A 21,644-nucleotide genomic window follows, 5' to 3' on the forward strand; every position below is an offset into this window, starting at 1 on the left:
CTTTCCAATTAAAACATTGAGAACCATAAAACAAAAGCTCACTCAACTCGTACTCCCCATGGAAACCCTCAGTCTCATCAGCATCCTCACCGGACTCAACAGAGAAAATGAAGCACAAGGCAATAGGGGGTAAGCACTTTTTTAGGCCTAGGTAAGGCATTTTTAATAAGGCGCACCAGAGGCGCACATGAAGCAATTTTCTGCCAAATTTTTTAACTATTTATATAGTGCTCCTCACTTCAAAGAGGGACATTGAGGCGCACCTTACGTGCTCCTAGGCGCTACATAGCCCTTGTTGCTTCAGCGCGCATTGAGCCTTTTTATACATTATGAGTACCACTACCTAAGTCAAATTGAGCCACATCTGAGGCAGCTCGGAGTCTCTCTGCCTCTCTCACCCTCCTAATGGATGCAGTCAACCCTCTATAACGCAGTGTCATCATCATCACCATAGTCAATATAATAGCGTTTCAATGGCGGTGGTTATTGATAACAATATAAAATAAAACATTTAAGGGGTCGTTTAATTCACTAAGTTGGAATGAAATGGTATGGATTCTAATACTTAGGTACTATGGATTCTATATCTCATACCAATCTAAAGTTGTTTGGTTTAATCATGGAATAGATCCTCATCCTTGAGTGGTAGACTGGTAGTATGGATTATGAATATTTGGGAGAAGGTGAGTATGAGATTCCAAAAGAATATGGTGGAGTTAGAATCCCCACGTATGAGATTCCATACTAAAATAGCCCAACCAAACAAATAAAACCGGAATCCATTCCAACCCATTCCAAGAAGTTTAACCGAAAAGTCCCTTAATTAACTTCTTATTCAAATATATACTCAATCTAATTCATTTTCGAACTTTATTCAATTTCCTACCTAATAATATTCATGTCATGCCTAATAGATAAATTGAAACAAAGTACATTAAAATGTTCTTAATTAAGGAGTACAAATATTTAATTTCATTTTGAATTATTAACATTCAAATTTTGGTTAATTTAACTCAATTCAACATCAAATAAAGATATTTTAACATACAACATTATTTACAAAGGAACATACCTAACAGTTACAATGTAACCATAACTCGAATACATAAAATTGAAAATAATTCCATCATTTAATTTGACAACCAAAAATAATCAGGCATACTTGCTTAAACATAATCATAATTCACTTGAATACCTTACTTAATCAAATATAAAACATACTCAATCAAACATATATTTAGAAAATAATTTACACCAATCAAAAAATTATTCAGTAAACTGCAAAAATTAAAATTTAGATCTAGAATTGCACCTTCGTCGCCGTTGGCTGTGGGCATGGACGTATAGGCGAGACATGGGAGTCCTCTCTCGCCGGTAACTTGCGCCGCCTCTTCGCCGCCGCCGTGAAGGAGTTCTCGCCGGAATTTGCCTCTCTTGTGAAAGATATAAAGTTGAGTTTGGAAAATTCAAATTCCACTTAAATGAGAATATGAGATACATATAGTACGTCGTATTTGGTTATTTTGGTGGATATAATTGAATTGGGATCCAAATTTATATGGGTGAGTTATTCAAGTTGTGGGGCACTTTCCTTTTTTTTTTTTTCCGAAAAAAAGTTTTGGGGCACTTTGTTGAGGCTATAAATTGAGTATTAAAATACTTCCTCCGTTTTTTTTAGTTGACACCTATTCCTTATTGGGAAGTTTATATTTAGTTGACACACTTTCTTTTTTGGAAAGTTTTTTAGGGTGAATTTCCTATTTTACCCTTAATAAAAAAACAGATTATATCCTAAACATCCTTTGTTTAAACATATAATTGTTGATTATAACTAATCACTCCCTACTCTTTTATGACATCCCACCTACCTAACTACTCTACTTTGATTGTTGGCAATAAACCCACTTACCCACGCCTTCCTCCCAGACATCTTTTTTTTTTTTTTTTTTTTTTGTTTGAGGGAACTCCTACCAGAGCTCTTAATTGTGTTCTTGAAGTTCATCTAGAAAATTCTACCACTTTCTCTCTCCTCAAATATCTTGTAAAATCCACAAATCTATATGCAATTCTTACTCTCTTTAATTATCTTTCCTTAATTTGAGGTAATCTAACTCAAATTTTTTTCTCCTTCCAAAATTAAAAAAAAAAAAAAACAATTTTTTCCTGTAATGGAAAAGGGGAAGCCGATTGTTCTTTCAAAGAAGGGAAAGGAGTATACTCTTACAAAGGAGCAGAAGAAGATAATTGCGGCTTCTTCACTAGCAGAATTTCTGCCTGAGACTTATCCTTGGGAGAATGAAACTTGGTACCAAAATATTTCGATCCAACCTTTTTCTATTTCGAACCTTGATTCAGAGTATATCAACAATCTAATGAGTTCTGAGTCACCTAAAACCCCAATTAAAGGGGACAATGATGAGCATACTACTTCTCCTCCCACTGATCCGCGTGCGTGGAATGATTCAGGTAATGTTCCCTGTTTGTATGTTCGTGATAGGCATACCAAAGGCACAATGGTTGTTCCTGAAACACCAGATGATATGGTGTTGAATATGGATGATAATTTATACCCAATTTCCACTTAAAGTAGAAGGAGGAAATTGTTTCAATCGCCTTCAAGATTGGGTGACATAGATGAAAAAAAATATCTCAAAAAGAAGGAAGAAATAAACACCCAAAAGTAGGTGACATTATTGGTATCTGCTCCAATTTTCTGTTTTAAATTTAATTTCTTCAAAAGCTTACCTCTTAAAAACTTATGCTTTTAAATGATAATTATGTGTATGATTTATGGGGATATCTGATGATTGAATGAACTTGCATGTTGGTAATTGTTTGGTTAAATGAAATTACATGTTGGTAATTAGTTTTAGTCCTTGTTGGTGAGTATAACTCTTTGATAGTATAGTTTCGTTTATGCTCATACAAAAATTAAAAACAAAGTACCATAAATCATTCATATATCCATTTTTTTACAAAAAAAGTACAGCATGTGTTTAAGGAAACCAGTTAATCTGTACTGCATATACAAAATTAAAGTGGGATCTTACCTATCTTTTCTAAGGTCATTCTCAAGTTAATTGTCTAGTAATAATACTACTACAACTACTATAATTAATCATCCCCACTTGCAAAAAATTATCAAGCCTTGTACTACAAAAGATGTGTAGATTGTCTTTGTACTACACGGAATTGAGACTTAAATTGCATCTTCCATTTCATAGTCTTGACCATTTATAGCTGGAGCTGCCACAAACCCTTCATTCAAAAAATCCACAGCTGATTCTATAATTTCATTAGAAATGTCAACAATTGTAGGAAGCAAGCCAAGTCGATCAAGTCTTTTCTTACCATGATGTGGGTTCTTGTACTTGTTCCCGCCCATATCCTTGAGTATTTCAACCATTACATACTGTAGTTGTAACCAAGTGTAACTGAGACTCTTAGGCTCATACTCTGCATAAGCTTCTTTCACTGATTTCACTAGTTCAGTCACATTAGTTGGGAATTTTTGATGTTGTATTGACTGTATAGCCCTAAAAAATCCCAAATCCAAAATATTCAAATCCGGGGATTGAGGGGGCTGACAGATTAAGTGCATACTAAACCCATCTTTGTTTGCTTCTTCTAAAAACTCAACATCATTAGGGGATATATGTGGCCTCGCATTATCTTGTTGTATCCAAATTGTCTTACATGCATTACTTGGCCACTTGGCTCTAATTGCTGGTAATAATTCATCAATCATCTTCCTTCTAATGACAACCTTGGTGATAGATTGTGTTGGTTTGGTTTCAATAGTCCCTTTCTCCCTGTTCTTGCTTGATCTGATGGCTGCTACTTCCTCTGTGAATTCCCAAATCCCTAATTTTCCATCAAAAGTGACTTCCCCATTGTGTTGAAAAAGCGGTGATCCAACCCCTACTAAAAACATGACCTTCTCAGTGAAGTTTTTGGACTGCACATGTCTATATGGCTCTTGTTCTCCCTCTTCTCCTGCAAGTAGGTAATACCTTTGTGTGTTCTTGCTCATAAAAAACCACTTCTCGTCGATGTGCACAAAATTGGATAAATTCACAAATGTTGATTGTTGAGTGACTGATCTAGGAAGAGTGAGACCCAATATCCATTTCAATCTCTGTATTTTGTGTGCAGCTGAAACTGTAGGCCTAATAGAGTTGGTATGTGACCTGATTATCCCCTTTTTGAGCAGCTTATAGACAGTGGAAACACAACATTGTAATGCTACTGCAAAGCTTCTAAGGGTGGTTCTTTGTTTTTGGCTGATTGCAAGTAAAATTTCAGTATCAAATTCTCTTTGTTTTCTACCTACTCTACCAGTTTTTTTATGTTGAACATTAATCAGGTCAATACCATTTTTCCCTTGTTCTCTTACAACTCTCCACATTCTACATATAGTTGATCTACTTAGATTGAACTCATCCTGACATTGCTTAAGTCCACCTCTTTTTATATCCCAATCAGTAGATAATGCCATAAGTCTCTGTGCTAAATGAGTTCTTTTTTTGTTGGTCATTTCTGGTTTTTTATTAGCTAAGTTGGGATTACCTTCATTAACATGCAACTCTGTTTCATTTGTATTCAGATTATTATCATCATCACTATCAGTTTCAGCTTCGCTACAAAATCATACCTCATCATCATCACTCTGGGAATCATGTGCATCAGCATCCCCTTCCGGCCACTGTGTAGCAGCTTCAAGTTCTTGCAGTTCTTCAACTGAAAATTCCTCCCCCATGACATTTGTAGTATCAACATCTTCACGAATATTGGACCTGAATGTGTGCATGTGTGTGCTGTGAAGTTTTTTTGGAGTAGTTTTTGGGGGAGGAAATTTAATGTTATTGTACTGCTTTTATAGTAGGTAAAAATATCCCCTCAATTTTGAATTGTAAAGTTGTAAAGTAAATGTGAAAATTTAAATTTTCATTAAAAAGTTTGGAGGGAAACTACAAAAAGAATTTAGCTCCTTCATCAAAAAATAGTGTCACGGTAGATTTATTACTAAAGGATTCCCACTCACTTTTTCAATTAGCTTAAAAAGGAACCCCACTCACTTTTTCAATTAGCTTAAAAAGACATGCAATACCCCTCTCTTTTTACACTCTCTCTCCTTGTCTTAAATTGTGTGTCAAACCCAATGGTGTCAACTAAAAAAAAACGGAGGAAGTAATAAAAAATTCTACGTAGTATAACACTATAAACTAGTCCTTTTTGCTTTAAGTTTCTTCTCCAAAGCTAGTGATAAGAATTCGTAATGTTTTTCGAAAAATATATATATAATCACCCTTTAAATCACTTAAAATTGATTTAATCACCCTTTTTTTTATTTACTTTAAATAACCACCCCTTAAAGTTAAAAAAAAAAAATTAAAAATTACCACCTCATAGCTAAAAGTTATCAATTTTCGTACCCAATATTGATCTATTAAGGTTTTGGGGTCACTTTGACCTTCTAATTTGAGGTAACACCCAAAAAAGTACCAAGAGTACCTCAATTTAAAAGTTTCACCTAAATCGAGTTAATTTTTTACATGCAAATAGGGTTGATTATGATGCGAGTCAAACTTAAGTATCACTAAGCTCAACTCGATCTCGTTAGGCTTGACTCAAGCTCAACAACTCACGAGCTCGAAAAATCAAGCTCGACAACTCGCGAGCTTGAAAACTCAAGCTCGACAACTCGTGAGCTCGAAAACTCAAGCGTGAACTCGACTCGTTAGTTCAATAGTCAAGCTCAAACTCGAACTCGCAAGAAGCTCGATTAAAGCTCGACTCGTGGTCAATTTGAGCTCGTCTCAAGCTCGTTTAGAGTTCAACTTGAACTTAGTAGCATGTCCCAATATTAGGCCTATACTCTATGTCTAGTATAATATTGTGTTACTTTATAACATTTTTCACCCATCTTCTTTTCCAAAACTTCAATGTGGGAATGTGGGTTTGTACAGTACCCGGGTATATATAACAAATTCTAATAATCTTATAAAGCTTAATGCACTATTAAATTTGTCTTTTTGAGGTGGTAATTTACTTAGGTTTGGTTGTCAATTTTGTTGCTCACAATCATAATAATACGAGAAACTATACGTCCTTCGTTTTTCTTTTATTGTACCATAAGGATTTTTTACATTATATATTTAATTTTCTTTGACCATCATTTGTGATTAAAAATATAGTTATGTGGGATATAGTTAGATTCGTTTCCAAATCTATTTTTCAAACATCAATATATATATAAGTATAATTAAGTATATTAATAATTAAAGTAATGCATTGACAAGTCAATAACTTAAAATCCCTCATGGTGAAAGGAGGCATATTTGGAATTAGTCATTGGAAAGTGACTTAAGGCACTACTTTGTTGTAGTATTGATAATTGTAAAGTGTTCCAAAAACTATTACAAGTATTCCTCAATTGTCAACTTTTTGTGAAAAGGTTATTACTCATATATAGAAGTGACAATATTTGAAATTTAAATGTTTAGCTAAAAGGATGTATGTACCAAAGATTATAATATAATTGTTAGAGTATAAAATATATTTTTGAGTCTAATCATTTGGTTAAATTTTTGGTTAAAGTTAAGTATTGATTAATATAATCTATCATATCTCCTCACAAGAGAGTCCGTTGGACTATTGATGCTGCATGAGACTTCATTTGATCCTCCATTGAATTCCATTCTGCTCAACTTTCATATAACATGCATTTTACTTGGAAAAAGTCAACAAAAAATTGGCTGAAGGTGCCCATGTACCTAACACACATACAATTGTCATTGTTATCGACTTTAATTCCTAAGTTTAATTACTCCCATCAAAATTATTTAAAAAAAAAAAAAAAACTTAAATTTTATTACGAACTCGTAATAAATTAATAAAAATTGGTTGAAAACTTGAAATTTAATACCCTACAAGGATCAAACCCCATTCAAGATAGTCGGTCTAGAAATTTTCATTAAGCTTTCTACTAACGACTAATGAGTCTTACCCTAAAATATAATAATTTATTTTTTTTAATGATATGTTGACTTGTTTTGATTATGTGCCTTCTAACTGAAATAATGTTAGTGGGAAAGCTTGTTTTTACATAAAGTGTAGGTTGCTTAAGATCTGGTATACTTACGACTCTTTAATTAATTTAGCCCTTATTCACGATTTATTGCATCACAATTCTTATTCGACTTCTTTTACGGAGCAATCTATCCATGACTTTATTAACATATTACATAAATGTTCATATCTCATCACAACAATATCTATCATTTCTCTATAATTTATACATATATGTAATAACTTCCATTTCGATTTATTCACTTATATTATGGTTGTTTAATTACTTGTATTATGCAACTTGGGAATTAATAAAAATGGGAAATCATCAACAACAACAACATCAAAAAACAACAGCAAGTTCAGCGTCTAAATTTGTCTTTTTTGTAGTTGGTTTGTCTGTTGGAATTACATCCTGTTTTTACATCCTCAGTTTTTATTATGTTACAAATCAGAGTCAGTTATTAGCAATAGCATGCACAACATCAACATCCTCACAACATGTAACTCAGGCATTAGCATCTACACCATCGCCGTCTCCACCACCACCATCACCGCCTCCCCCTCCCCCTCCATCCCCGCCTCCACCACGCGAAGAGGAGGAGGAGGAGTCAGGGGAGAAACTGCTGCATTATATAGAGGATGATGCAGAGTTGTTATGGAGGGGGTCATTGGTGTCTCAGATACCGGAGTACCCATTTCAACGTGTTCCAAAGCTTGCGTTCTTGTTCTTGACAAGAGGTCCCCTGCCTTTAGCTCCTCTATGGGAGATGTTCTTCAAAGGACATGAAGATAAATTTTCTATTTACATTCATACTCATCCTAATTACACTGATCCTGCCTAAGGATTCCGTCTTCCATGGTAGAAGGATTCCTAGCAAGGTATGTTAATTCTTTTATATCAATGATCAATCGATACAAATGTTACACTAATTTAATTTGATGCATGCAATGCATCTAAGGGGTGAGCATGGGATGGGTACCCGTATCGTAAGTACTAGCGGTTCGGGTACCCGATAACCAAAATCCCTAAAAGTGATATCCATAACCCGAACCGATAAGTTCGGGTACCCGGACTTTGGGTACCCGAATTTTTGGATCGGTTATCGGGTATTCTATAAGATATCCAATAATGATAATTAAACTTAATTATGTAGTTATTATGATATAATTTACCACTAATTAACAACAATGTCATATGATTTTGACCAAATTATTAATAATATTACTAATCATTTATATAATAAAGTAAAGTAAGATTTTAGATTTAAAATGAATAGATTAACGAATCGGATAACCGTTAATTTTAAAATGATACCCAATAATCATACCCGATAACAAATTATCGAAACGGATACTTAAACCGTTGTGGTTATCGGATTGGGTACCCTAATTTTCAGAACGGTTACGGATCGATTTTTCGGGGTTTTGTGTAGTTTTGCTCAGCCCTAGCATCTATCATCAAATATATTCTAAAATGGTGCTTTATATACATTATGCTTGGTTTATTGATTAATATTATTACATACTTTTATCTTGATCCTAATATTATAAATGCGCACAGAGTGTAGAGTGGGCAAGCATATCAATGATCGATGCTGAAAGACGATTACTAGCATCAGCACTCCTAGACTACTCAAATGAAAAATTCATCCTCCTCTCAGAAGCCTGCATCCCCTTGTACAACTTCACAACAGTCTACGACTACCTACTGATTAAGAACACTAACCTCAGCTTCGTAGGAATCGAACCTGACTTCAAAAAGTCGAGCCCTTACAGATGGAGAGGCAAAATGGATCCACCCCTCAAGAGATGGCAGTGGCAGAAGGGTGCTCAATGGGTGGTCATGGACCGAGTTTTATCCATAGACATCCTTTCGGACACCAAATATTACCCGGTTTTTCGAGATCATTGTAGTTCGCCTTGTCAGAATCAAGATGAACATTATGTTCAGATTTTGGTTATGCTTAATCATCCAGAACGCAACTCGAATTGGAGCTTGACTTGGACTGAATGGAAAGGCAACCGCCATCCTACCATGTTCGGATCAAGGTCTAATATTTCAGCAAAAATGATTCAAGAAATGAGGTTCAGGGATAATTGTACTATTGGTGGCGAATTTACTAACATGTGTTATCTTTTTGCTCGCAAATTTGCTCCTAATAGTATTAAGCTGTTGTTGGAGATTAGTTCTACATTGTTTGGGTGAATATTAATTAAGGTAAAGAGTAAGATAAGTGCTCTATATATATATATATATATATATATATATATATATACACACTACATGGATCTGGTTCATTTGTTTGTATATCGTTTCCTACGTTACAAAGTTTTATGTAGTTCATTTGTTTCGCAAAAATAAACTACATGGATCTGGTTCATTTGTTGACCAATACCATTATTTTTAATCGAATACAAATGCTACAGCTCCTACAATTTGGAGAGAAAATTGAATTAATACTACTGAAAAGTTTGAAAATCATGATCATCAATAATAGTATAATACTCCATGTCTCCATATTTAAATGGTTGAAGACTTGAAGTGTAAAATATTCCATGACAAGTTTCAACCAAAAAAAAAAAAAGCATTGTGCAGGTCAAAACATGCACAGAAATCTAACACTAGTAATATAGAGCATCAACTTATGTGTGTTTTAGACTGGATATCAATAATACATGTCCACTATTAAAATTTGTTATACACACTCGCGTGTCCCGTACACCCAAATTACTCATGGTTAGTGTTTGCTCTTCATTTGATGATTAAATGAAAAAACAATTATCAAAATGAGAACAAAACACTCATGGTTGTACTGTACAACCGGGTGTAAATAACAATCTCTCGTCCACTTTGGTCACTTCCATACATTTACAACCTTGGCCTTGTTATGAAATAGGCATTAGGCAATAGCAAATCAATTACATAATACTAAAAGCGAATCTGACATGACACTTGTCATGTTTCGATTAAAAATTTTCCCGCCACTTTTTTCTTTCCATTTTTTTCTTTTTTGTACAAAATCTTCATTAATATTATTTTAAATATATATATCCTATGATATTTAACTTTTAATTTGACAACTATATACGAAATATATTCTATATGCATATCTTTCATATTTTTTATAATAGGTATTTTTCAATAATAAACAAACACATAATAAGGTAATATATTAGAATAATAAAATGTACTATTCCCGTACTTCGTATCATTCTACAACGTATTTTTTCTTTGAAAGTTTTTTTGCTCTAACCAGGATTTGATACTTTACCTATTATTATATATTTATTGATTTTTTTTTAATACGGAGTAATAACATTACAATTCAATAACTATAAACATAAATATAAAACAAAATTAAAAAATCATGATTATTAATTTTCATAAAAAATAGTCAAATAAATTTGTAAAACATTGTGCCAGTTATAGTATGCTATAAAATATTATGCCGGTCAAAACATGCCAACAAAATAGGGACATATGGGTATATAATTACATTGCAAGGGTTATAATTATAAATTTCATTCTCATATGAAACACTATAATCATTAAATTTTTTTTTTTAATGTTTAATAATCAATAACTTTTGATAACAATATAAAATTAATTCAAGTTTTTTGATTTTTTTTTTTTTTTTGAAAAGAAATTCAAGTATTTGTTTCAATTAAAAATATTGTTTTTTTTTAAAAAAAAAATAAATTATTGTTGTATTAACATTATAATTCACTAATTCATAATTTGATTAAGTAAAAATCGTGCGTTGCACGGGTTTAAACTAGTGTAATACTAAATACTAATAGCATAGTTAGTTGGAGCACACCAAATGGTACAAATGTGTAATAAACATGGACCTGCAGTTCTGGGCTGGCCAGTTTGTAGCTTAGTTTGGGCCAGTTCTGGACTGAACCCAATATATAGCCCACTGATCACCTTTGAGTCATTTCTTGATAAAAAAACATTTGTATCTGTTTTGGGTGTTTTTGTCCCTCGGGAGAGTTACAACACGAAGACTGATCTGGGGTGAGTTGTACCTGCAAAACAAACGGAGACACCTGTTGGGTGGTGCTCCGCCTCCGACGATCAAGTTAGTAACTTGAAAAGGAATAAAGAGTACGGAAATTTAGGTGGGTATCTGCTCGGATTCCAAGCTCAGGTGTTTCTCTGATGTAAGAGAATGCAGGTGTATTAAATGATAAAACGTTCTTTTTCTCAAAATGAGGGGTATCTCCCTATTTATAGGGTCTTTGGGAGTTGTGCCCCTGATTAGGTCACTGAACCCTAATCATTGGTGGGCTGCGCCGTTTTGCGGCATTCTCGGGATTTGGGCCTGAAGGCCGCCCTTTTCCCTTCTTTTCTGGAGTGACACGTGTCGAGCAGGGATTGGTCCATTTTGGGCCATCCTGAGGCTGACACGTGTCATCCTCTGATTGGACCACGTGGCGGGGTAAAATTACCCTAAACATTTGCCCCTCACAGATGTGACGTGGCACGCCACGTGGCATCTGTGACACATGTCACGCTCCGGTTGGCGGTAATTTTACCGTTAGAAAGTAATTGTTCACCTTCTGGGTAAATTACGGAAATGCCCCCAAATTTACCCTCAATATATAGCCGTTTTACCCTCATAATTTTGTACGTTTACAAAAATTTCCAAGAGAGAAACTTTGAGAGAGCAGAAGTTACTTGTTTGAGTCAGACGTGAGCAAGAAAGCTTGTTCTTCAGCAATACAGTCGGTCCTGCCTACATTCAGATACCAAATCGAAAGGTACCGTCTCTGTCTCTCTCAGCTCTTTTCTTTTTTCACCGCTTGTACATATTCCTTGCAATAAATGGATGCATCACCAACACACACGGCACGACCTAGGTTAGAGTCCAGCCGGTCACCAGGGTCGGCTGAGTCTAGGACTGGGAGTGCCGGCTCGGGGTGTTGGGACCACCCTTTGCCATGGATTCCGACCAGTTATGTGTCTGTGCAGGACACCATGGATCGGACAATGCAGACGGCCACGGACCCGAATTACAAGAGCGAAGGCTCAGGCGGCCAAACGCCTGAGGGAGAAACGTCTGGTCAGGGAAACCAGACGGCTCTGGAGAGATCCCCTCCGCGCGCCCCTTCAACCCCTGCAGACTCTTTTTTGGAAGAGTGCGACCAAGGCGGCGACGAGGCCGCCTCTGCCCCCATAGACCAAAGCGAGGGGGAGACAGAGAGCGAAAGCTCCGCCTCTACCTCCGAGAGCAGCGATGACTTGCCCCCTCTTCCGGATAGCGAGGAGGAAGAAAGGAAAAAGTGGAGTGAGAAAGACGATCCCTTCAGCATCCACGTCTCCTCCAAGGACCGAATCCAGATGGGGGAGAACTTAGAGAACTTTAAGAAAATGCACCCGCTTGGAGACGGGTATAAGATCCGGGTGCCGCCTGAGCTGGGCACCATCGCTTGGGGGGATGATCAAGAGAACGCCAACAACTATTTTGGCTGTTATGAGGCGGCGTTCAAAGTCGGCCTTCGCTTCCCCCTTCACCAGGCGGTGAAGGCAATTTTGAGAGGCTACGGCCTTGGGCTCTGGCAACTTACCCCCAACTCCTGGACCAACATTCTGGGGTATGTTGCCACCTGTGAGTTCCAAGGGCTTACCCCGGCTGGGAGGCTTTTGCAAGCATGCATTACCTCAGCAGAAGCCCAGGTGGCTGGAGAGCGTGGTATACTCTAACCACACAACCGCAATACATGATGACCTTGGACAAGGTCTCAAAATTCGATGGCTGGAAGCACAGGTTCTACCTGATGTCAGCCCCAACCAGACGGGAAAATTATGAATTCCGTCTGTACAATAAGAAGCCTGACTTGTTGGGCATGAAATGCGCTCTTCCCCGGATCCCAAAGGAAGACTTTGACAAAATAATTGAGGCAGACTTTTTCGGCCTCACGGACGCAACTCTGTCAACCGGGGAAACAATAAAAATCCCTAAGAATTGGATTCCCAAGAGCGCCTGGTTCAGGGATGAATGTTTCCTAGCCGCCTGCGGGCTAGGGCACATGTTTAATAAACGTATGCGCCTGGGTTCACACCGTCTGTAGTATTTTTCTATCGGAATTGATTTATGATTCTAACCAATTTCTTTCTTTTTGCAGAAGAAGCGCTAAACATGTTGCAGTCGGAGAAAACCCCCAAGCGGTCTTCTGCGACCATCCGCAAAGATCTTGCGGAGAAAGCTGCGGCCGAGCTCAGGGCCAAGGTAATGAGCGCCTGACCCTTTCTTAAGTTTATTTTATAAACTGTCTTGCCCGGATACTAACCTTGACTTGTTTATTTTCACAGGGGGGAGAAGTTGGGAAATCGTTTGAGAAGAACCTCAAACGGGCTAGAGAGTAGGCCCCAGCCGTTCTTAACAAGATAAAAAAGTCCGCCTCTACGTCAACTCCTGGCGCCTCAACCGGGGCTAAGACGATGCGGATAGCGGGGCGACTCGAGAAGGTAGGCGGCAGCCTGTGCCTTGATCTTGTCAACCCCTCAGCAGCCGCGGGGTTCACCACCCCTGCAAGCGGTTCCCGCTTGGCCGGCTCTGAAGGTAAGAACCCTTTTGAATCCCCGCTTGAGCTGGGGTGGCCTTTACGAGTGAAATCCCACTCCCAACAGACGTCATCCTCAGACGGTCGGCAACAGATAGGTGCTGCCTTAGTTTCGCACTCATCACGTATTGATTGTGGTGCAGATCAATCTCCCCGATGGCCAGACGTCCAGAAGCACGCCAAGGCCATGCTGGATGCCGTCCGGAAGAGGGATAAGGACAATATCCCTGGGATAGAGACGTTCAATCTTGAACGCATTCTATCCCTTCTGGCTGAGGTAAGAAACTTGTCAATTCAATGTTATTTTTTCCAAGTGTTTTACCCCGCCTGCAATTCTTATACCGCCTGCTTTTTTGCAGGCCATGCTGCGGGTGGACGGGCTCAAACGTCCTTATTCCCGCAAACGGGAAGAGGTAAAAAGGGCCAAGAAGTCCGCCATAGACGCTGATAATATTGCTTTCCACTCATCTATCGTAAATGAACTTGAAACTAAAGCAATAATTATGACACAGGCGTCTAAAATCCAGCAGCTGCAGCTAGATCTGAAGGCGGCCGACCAGCGGGTAACGGATGCTGAGACGACCAAGAAGGGGGCGGAGGAGGCCCAGAAGAAAGCAGACGAGAGCGCCAAACAGGCTGATGAGGCGCTCAAGAAGGCCCAGGCGGACCTTGGCAAACTGAAATCCAAGGTTGAGAGGCTGGAGAAGGATGCTGCTCAAGCTCATAAAAACTTTGCAGCAACCCTGGAGGCGGAGCAAAACCGCCTTGTTGCTGAGAGTGATGCTGACAATGACGCCCGTATGAAGATTGCTTGGGCTGCCTTGTATCCAGACGCTGATTATAGCATCTGGACAATGGCACACAGCTATGCCAAGTACGTGGTGTACTTGAGAGAGCAAGGCGAGCCAGAGCCTGCCTCCTTTGAAGCCTGGCTCAGCAACAATGAGCCGACCGCGCCTGAGCTTCCTGGTCCCGGCGAAGCGCACCAAATTCTCTCAGATGATGAGGAGAAGGGGGAGAACCAGGAGGCTCCGTCTGCAGGCCAGAAGTGACCCCTCAGCGACAGTATGCCAGTCTTTGCTTTTTTAATTCCTTTTTAATCAGCGGCTGTATGCCAAAACTTGCTTTTTCCGGCCTGCGTGCCGAGTATTCTTGTATTTACCGGCTGTGGAGCCGTGTTAATTAACAATTTCTTTCTCCCGGACGGGGTCTGGTTAACATTTGATCCATTACAACCGTTTGGTTGGATGAACTTTTATGAATTGCACCGACTAAGTCGGTTTTGATTATTTTGCATTTGAATTTTTAATTTTTGCCTATCTTATGAAAAGCATGCGGCGATTTTTTGCCTAACTAGTCAATAGTCTGGCTGTCCTTGCCCCTGGACGGCTGTGTGATTGGTTTCAATTGGAGCTGGTTGATTGACTTGAAAACGTCTGATGCTGCAAAGAGCATGATATGTTTGTAAGTCAATCAATCACAGTAGTGATTGCCCCAAACCAAGTGCACAGCCGTACACCAACAGGCGTTTCGGTCACTACCCAGACGGCTTTTGTCCGTCTTGGTAGAGATTTCATAGCCATTGAACTCTTGCCCCAATTGGGGTGAGGTGCAATTTTCGAAATAAATAACCTAAGTGAGAACTTCAGCCGGTGACCGACTGATGCCTATGGGCATCCGGTATTTAGGAACTTATTCGTTCTTCGTAGGTTATTTCGGTCAGACGGCTATGAGTTGACTAATTTGGTCGTTCAATTTTTGCCGTCTGCATGGATACGTAGAACCGACAGATAATCTGTTCTCTGCGACGATTGCACCCGGAGGGGTGTCGCCGGACGCCTTTGTCCATGTTGGGACAGGCGATTTTATAAAAGGAGCAACCATCCGACCATTTTAGCCTCTGGTCTTGTTTGAGACCGGTTGCGTAGCCACTAAACGTTTTTGTGCTTAGTTTCTTAATCAGTGTTGAATTTACACTAAGTATCGAACTTAGTTTTTTAAGCAAACGAGTCTGTCTGGGTATTACCCAGACGGACAGGCAAATATTTGATCATGCTAAGTATCAAACTTAGTTAGATAAATGGAGAATCCGTCTGAGTATTACCCAGGCGGATAGTCAAGCAGTTGAATAAACAAAGTATCCAACTTAAATTGGAGAATCCGTCTGAGTATTACCCAGGCGGAGAGTCAAGCAGTTGAATAAACAAAGTATCCAACTTAAATAAACAAGGAATCCGAGCATTACCCAGGCGGATAAACAAATGTAACCTTCACTAAGTATCGAACTTAGTTAGGTAGATGGGGAATGCGCCTGGATATTACCCGGATGGATAATCAAACAATAACTCAATTTTGCAAACAAAGACTGAATCTTCAATAATTGACTCATTGTTTACAAAAAGTTACATTCTCAGAAGTAGTACTTTTTTAGATTGTCTACATTCCAAGTTCTAGGCAGGCGCCTGCCGTCTGGGGTTTCCAGGCGGTAGGTGCCGTCCCTTACTTCTTCATAGATCCGGTAGGGACCTTCCCAATTTGGTGTTAGCTTTCCCAACTCATTGGCCCTACCGGTTGCCTCCATTTTTCGTAACACTAAGTCGTCAACTTTCAAAGGACGCTTGTGTACTTTTTTGTTGTAGGCTCTAGTCATTCTCAGACGGTAAATCTCATGACGCAAGGCGGCATTGCCCCGGCGTTCTGGAAGTGAATCCAATGCCAGGCGCATTGCTTCCCAGTTTGCCTCTTCATCATACAGCATGACTATGAGAGTCGGCTCGTAATGTTCGATGGGCAAGACGGCTTCAGCACCGTAAACCATGAGAAATGGGGTTTCACCGGTTGCCCCTTTCGCTGTTGTCCGGATGGCCCATAGGTTATGGATTAATTCTTCTGCCCATAAGCCACCGGCTCTTTCAATTTTCTTTTTAATGCCGTCTGAAATGAGTTTGTTGAAAGCTTCAACTTGGCCGTTTGCTTGGGGCCGGCCAACAGATGCAAAATAACTTGAGATCCCCTGATCTCCCAACCAAGTTTTTAGCTGAGGCGTCTCAAACTGAGGACCATTATCAAATACCATAGACATGGGTACCCCGTACCGGGTGATAACATTCTTCCAGATGAAGGAAATGACGTCTGAGGTCTTGATGTTTTTAACCGCCTCAGCCTCAACCCACTTGGTGAAATAATCCACCGCCACTAAGATATAGCGTTTTCCGCCTGGGGCAGGCGTGTAAGGACCTAGAATGTCCATCCCCCACTTTGCAAACGGGATTGGGCTGTGGATGGCCGTCAGATCAGTAGCCGGACGATGAATAAGTTTTCCAAACTTTTGGCACTTGTCACATTTTTTCACCAATTCCTTGGCGTCTGCCTCAAGAGTGGGCCAAAAGTAATGTCGTCTGGCTCTGACGGCTAGGGACCTGCCGCCTATGTGAGAGGCGCAGAATCCCGAGTGCAAGTCTTCGAGAACTTCTTTCCCCTTTTCTGGGGTGACACACTTCAACCAAGGCTTCAGAAACCCCGCCTTGAAGAGTTCTCCATTTTTCAACTCAAATCTTGCAGCTTGCTTTTTCAGGACGGCTGCTTCCTGTGGCGAATCAGGAAGTGTGCCGTCTGAGAGATAGGCCCGGATGCCATCCATTCAGGTAGAGCTTCGATCCAGAATTCCAACGGGATCCTCATAGATGCTTCTTTTTTCAAGAACTTCCCAGAAGACTGACCGAGGCGTATCATGGCAGGCGGAAGATGCCAGCTTTGACAATGCATCCGCCTGGTTGTTTTCCGACCTAGGCACCTGATTCAGCCGGAATTCCTCAAGTGCCTTGGTCTCTTCTTTGACTGCCTGAAGATATTTAATCATAGCCGGATGGGTAGCCTCATAACTTCCCTCATACTGGCTAACAACCAATTGAGAATCAGAGTAGGCGTCAATTTTCATGGCCCCTGCCGCCTTACACATGCGTATGCCGGCTAGCAGGGCTTCATATTCCGCCTCATTGTTAGAGGCCTGAAACTTGAAGCGTAGTGCATATTCAAATCTGTCTCCTTCAGGAGACTCATAAATTACGCCTGCACCACAGCCAGTCTTTGTAGAGCTCCCGTCTACATATACTTTCCAAACCTGATCAAGGTTATCCGGAGCCACCGGACGAGTCATTTCTACAATGAAGTCGGCAAACGCCTGACCTTTCACTGCCTTTCTTGGTTCGTAAGTGATTTCAAGGCTTTGCATTTCAATAGCCCATTTCAACATTCTCCCGGATGAGTCCAAGGTAGACATCGGCCGCTTGAGTGGCTGGTCCGTGTAGATCACCACCGAATGTGCCAAAAAGTAAGGCTTCAATTTTTTGAATGCCATATACAAAGCAAGGCTAAATCTTTCAACTATGGGGTACCGGAGTTCAGCATTTTTAAGAACATGGCTAATGAAGTAAACCGGAAGCTACACGCCGTCTCGCTCAGTAAGGAGAACGGCACTGAGGGCATGGTCTGAGACGGCTAAGTACATGTACAACGTCTCCCTAGGCAAAGGACTGACCAACCTAGGCAGAGAGTGCAAATGCTCTTTCAACCTCTGGAACGCCGCCTCAGCATCATCCCCCCATTCAAATCTGGTCTTCTTCCTGATTGCTTGGAAGAAGTAGAGACATTTGTCGCCTGACCGGCTGAGGAACCTCCCCAAGGCGGCCAGGCAACCGGTGAGTCTCTGGACTTCCTTGACAGAACGGGGTGACTTCATGTCTATCACCGCCTGTATCTTTTCAGGGTTAGCCTCTATCCCCCTTTGATCAATCAGGAATCCGAGATACTTCCCAGACTCAACACCAAAGACGCATTTCTTAGGATTTAACATAACCTTATGCCGCCTGAGGGTGGTGAATGTTTCTCGGAGATCAGCAAGGTGATCCGTCTGCTGTTTGGATTTGACTATCATGTCATCAATGTAAGCCTCCACATTCTTCCCAATCTAATTAATGAAGACCGTATTAATCATCCGTTGGAAAGTGGCAGGCGCATTTTTCAAGCTAAACGGCATCACAGTATAACTGAATAGCCCCTGATCAGTGACGAAGGCCGTCTTCTCTTGATCTTTCTTCCTTAGGGGTATCTGATGGAAGCCGGAGTAGGCATCCATAAAGCTCATCAAGGCGTGACCGGCTGTAGAATCGACCAGACTGTCGATCTTTGGAAGCGGATAACTGTCCTTTGGACACGCCTTGTTGAGGTCTGTGTAATCAACACACATGCGCCAGGTCCCATTCGGTTTCTTGACAAGGACCACATTGGCCACCCAGTCGGGAAAATTACAGGGCCAGATAAACCTGGCGTCTAGCAGCTTTTTAACTTCGGCAGCTGCCGCCTGACTTCTTTCCTCGCCGTGATTTCTTTTCTTTTGACGGATGGGCTTCTTTTTGGGGTCCACGGCGAGTTTGTGGACAACAAGATCCGGGCTGACGCCTGGCATCTCCTCCACTTCAAAGGCAAAAATGTCTTTGAATTCTTTCAGCAGAAGGGGCAAGCTTGCACCCAAGGTAGCATGAGCTACCGTCCCAACCTTAACAGTACGTTCTGGACGGCTGTCGTCCAGAACGAGATCAATGCTTTCGCCAGCCGGTTGGGGACGGAGCTCATCTGACCGTTCACCGGTCAGTGATTGCTATTTTTTCTCTTTCTTCACCTCCACCAGCAGGGGTGCCTTTCTTTTCTTCCCGGCTGCTGGTGGGGCGGGAGCTGGGTCGGCATCCTTGACATTGTCAAGGTCTATTGGTTCCTGGCCGCCTGGGGCCACAGTATCTCGGACGGCTGAGAGATAGCACTCTCGGGCCGTCTTCTGATCCCCATTCAAGGAACCAACAGAGCCGTCATCCCTCTCATACTTGATGAGCATGAGAGACGGGATGATTACGGCCTTGGCTACGTTGAGGGTTGGCCTGCCAAGGATGATGTTATAGGCGGTCAACTCCTCAACGACCAAGAATCTGACGACCATATGTCGTCCCTGGCCTTTCTCTCCCAGCCGGATAGGTAAGTCAATTTTCCCGGCTGGGTAGACCATCCCACCCCCAAAACCAACCAAGGGGTGGGTGACCGGATGCATGTGGCCGACGTTGTATTTCAGCTTTTGCAGGCACCGGAGGCTGATGATGTCTGATGAGCTGCCGGTGTCTATAAGGATCCGTCCAACCAGCTGGTTGGCAACCTTACATTCGATGACCACCGGGACATCATGCGGGCGGCGGACGCTGCCCATGTCCTTCTCAGTGATCAACACGTCTAGGAAGGAGGAGCTGGCTTCCGCCTGTTCATCATCATCTTTGTCCATCTTTCGAAGATGGCTCTTGGTGCCCCGGATGGTAGGGCCACCACATGAGAACCCGCCTGCTATGGTGTAGACCGGCTCCTTGTCGGTATCCGAACTACTAGCAAGGTGGGGGGTAGTCTTGGAGGACTGACCCTTGTTTTTCTTTTTTGCCCCGGCTGGGGACTTAGAAATGTAGGACTTTAGCAGCCCTTTGTCAGCTAGACGGTTTAACGCCCGCTGAAGACTAAAGCAGTCGTTGGTGTCATGGCCAACTTCCTCATGGAACTGACAAAATTTATTTTTGTTCCGTGACTGGACAGAACTCTTCATAGGATTAGGCTTCTCAATGAACAGCCGGTCCTTTACCACCATGAGGATGGAGTTGCAATCTTTGTTAAACTCGTACTTGGGGACGTACGGTTTAAACTCTTTCTTTTTCTTCTGGGACGGTTGGTCAGACTCAGTAACCGCCCAGACTTCTTTTCTTTTCTTGCTCTCTTCTTTGTTTTTGGCCGGCTGAGCTGACCGGCTGACTTTCTGTTTGTCGGACTTCTTAGAGTCCGACTGGCTACCAGGCGAGCAGAGGTCGGTAGCTTGAATGTAGCTTTCCGCCTCCCTGAGGGCCGCCTGTAGGGTGAAAGCCCCTTTTCTGACGAGGTCGAACTTAAAAGTCGACCCGTCTCTCAGACCCTTAAAAAAGTCTGTAAAAGCTACCTCGTCAGACAGTCCTTGAATCTGAATTCTTATCAGATTGAACCGCCTGACATATGAGCGCATCCCTTCTTTCTCTCCCTGCTTAACAGTGCTCAAATCAAGGCTTGTTTTCTTAACAGGGATGTTCATTGAGAAGTTGGAAGCAAACAGGAAGGCAAGCTTCCTGAAGCTGTCTATGGACCCGGCTGGCAGGTTGCCAAACCATTGTTGGGCAATGCCCTTCAATGTAGCCGGGAAGCATCGACACCAAGCGGAATCATCCAACCCCTGCAGATACATGAGGTTGGTGTAAGCCATGAGGTGGTCTTCCGGATTGGTGGTGCCATCATAGGTACCAACCAACACATTCTTAACCTTGGACGGCTGTGCCGCCTTGGTTATCTCCCGAGTGAACGCAGAAGGTTTTTCACCCAGGCGCAGCAGACGAAGCTGCCAGTCCAATGGTTGGACATTTGGATATGCCGCCTGACCCCCAAAGAAGGCCGGCTGCATGAAGTGAGGAGAATACTGCCCGTAAGCCTGAGTAGGCACATACGGGACAGCTCCAATCATATGAGGGCCAGAATGGACGGTATTACCGCCTGTCTGACTCTCATGCAAGGAGGGTGCACTCCCTGCAGAAATGTTGTTGAAGCTGTCTGGAAAGTTCGACGTTGAAGCCGACTCAGATAGCGATTGATTTCTCTTCCGGTTAATAATTTCCCGGGCATCAAGAGTTGATTTTTTACTTCTCACCGGCTGTTGGGGCCGGCGAGTGTTATTTGTGTTCCTCCCAGGAAGGAGAATCTTCGACCAATCAATGGTCCCGGTTGCCTTCTCCTTTGGATGAGGAGTGGGCTGCCGGTTTCTGACTGACTTCCCCTTCTCTGGTGGAGTCTTCTTAGCCGACTGACCTTTACTTGGGCCAGCCCGGCTTTTGGTGATCAGCTCTGTAATTTCACCCTTGAAACTAGTCATGAACCTCATGAGTTCGTCTCGGGTGACA

General features: G+C 41.3%; 1 protein-coding gene and 1 pseudogene across 2 annotated transcripts; both read left to right on the forward strand.

The window, feature by feature from the left end:
- Window positions 1–1,944: 1,944 nt before the first annotated feature.
- Window positions 1,945–5,157, forward strand: LOC145559938 (uncharacterized). Of its 2 annotated transcripts, none has more exons than XR_014093037.1 (2): window positions 1,945–2,680; window positions 4,607–5,157. XR_014093037.1 is itself a non-coding variant. In XM_081621211.1 (2 exons), the coding sequence occupies exons 1-2, from the start codon at window positions 2,169–2,171 to the stop codon at window positions 4,711–4,713; spliced, it is 405 nt and encodes a 134-aa protein (XP_081477337.1). In that variant the 5' UTR covers window positions 1,945–2,168; the 3' UTR covers window positions 4,714–5,157. The 2 variants fall into 2 exon arrangements, 1 of the variants encoding a protein (XP_081477337.1); XM_081621211.1 differs by having other exon boundaries at window positions 1,945–2,466.
- Window positions 5,158–7,388: 2,231 nt separating this feature from the next.
- Window positions 7,389–9,280, forward strand: LOC145559939 (glycosyltransferase BC10-like; annotated as a pseudogene).
- The last annotated feature ends 12,364 nt before the right edge of the window (window positions 9,281–21,644 follow it).

This window comes from Chenopodium album, chromosome 9, assembly GCF_948465745.1.
Source record: "Chenopodium album chromosome 9, dcCheAlbu1.1, whole genome shotgun sequence".
Taxonomy (NCBI): domain Eukaryota; kingdom Viridiplantae; phylum Streptophyta; class Magnoliopsida; order Caryophyllales; family Amaranthaceae; genus Chenopodium; species Chenopodium album.

Coding starts and splice junctions, on each gene's coding strand:
- LOC145559938 (XM_081621211.1), top strand. CDS start 2,169: ATGGAAAAGGGGAAGCCGATTGTTCTTTCAAAGAAGGGAAAGGAGTAT. Junction 2,467..4,606: donor GCGTGCGTGGAATGATTCAG/GTAATGTTCCCT, acceptor ATTTGTATTCAG/ATTATTATCATCATCACTAT.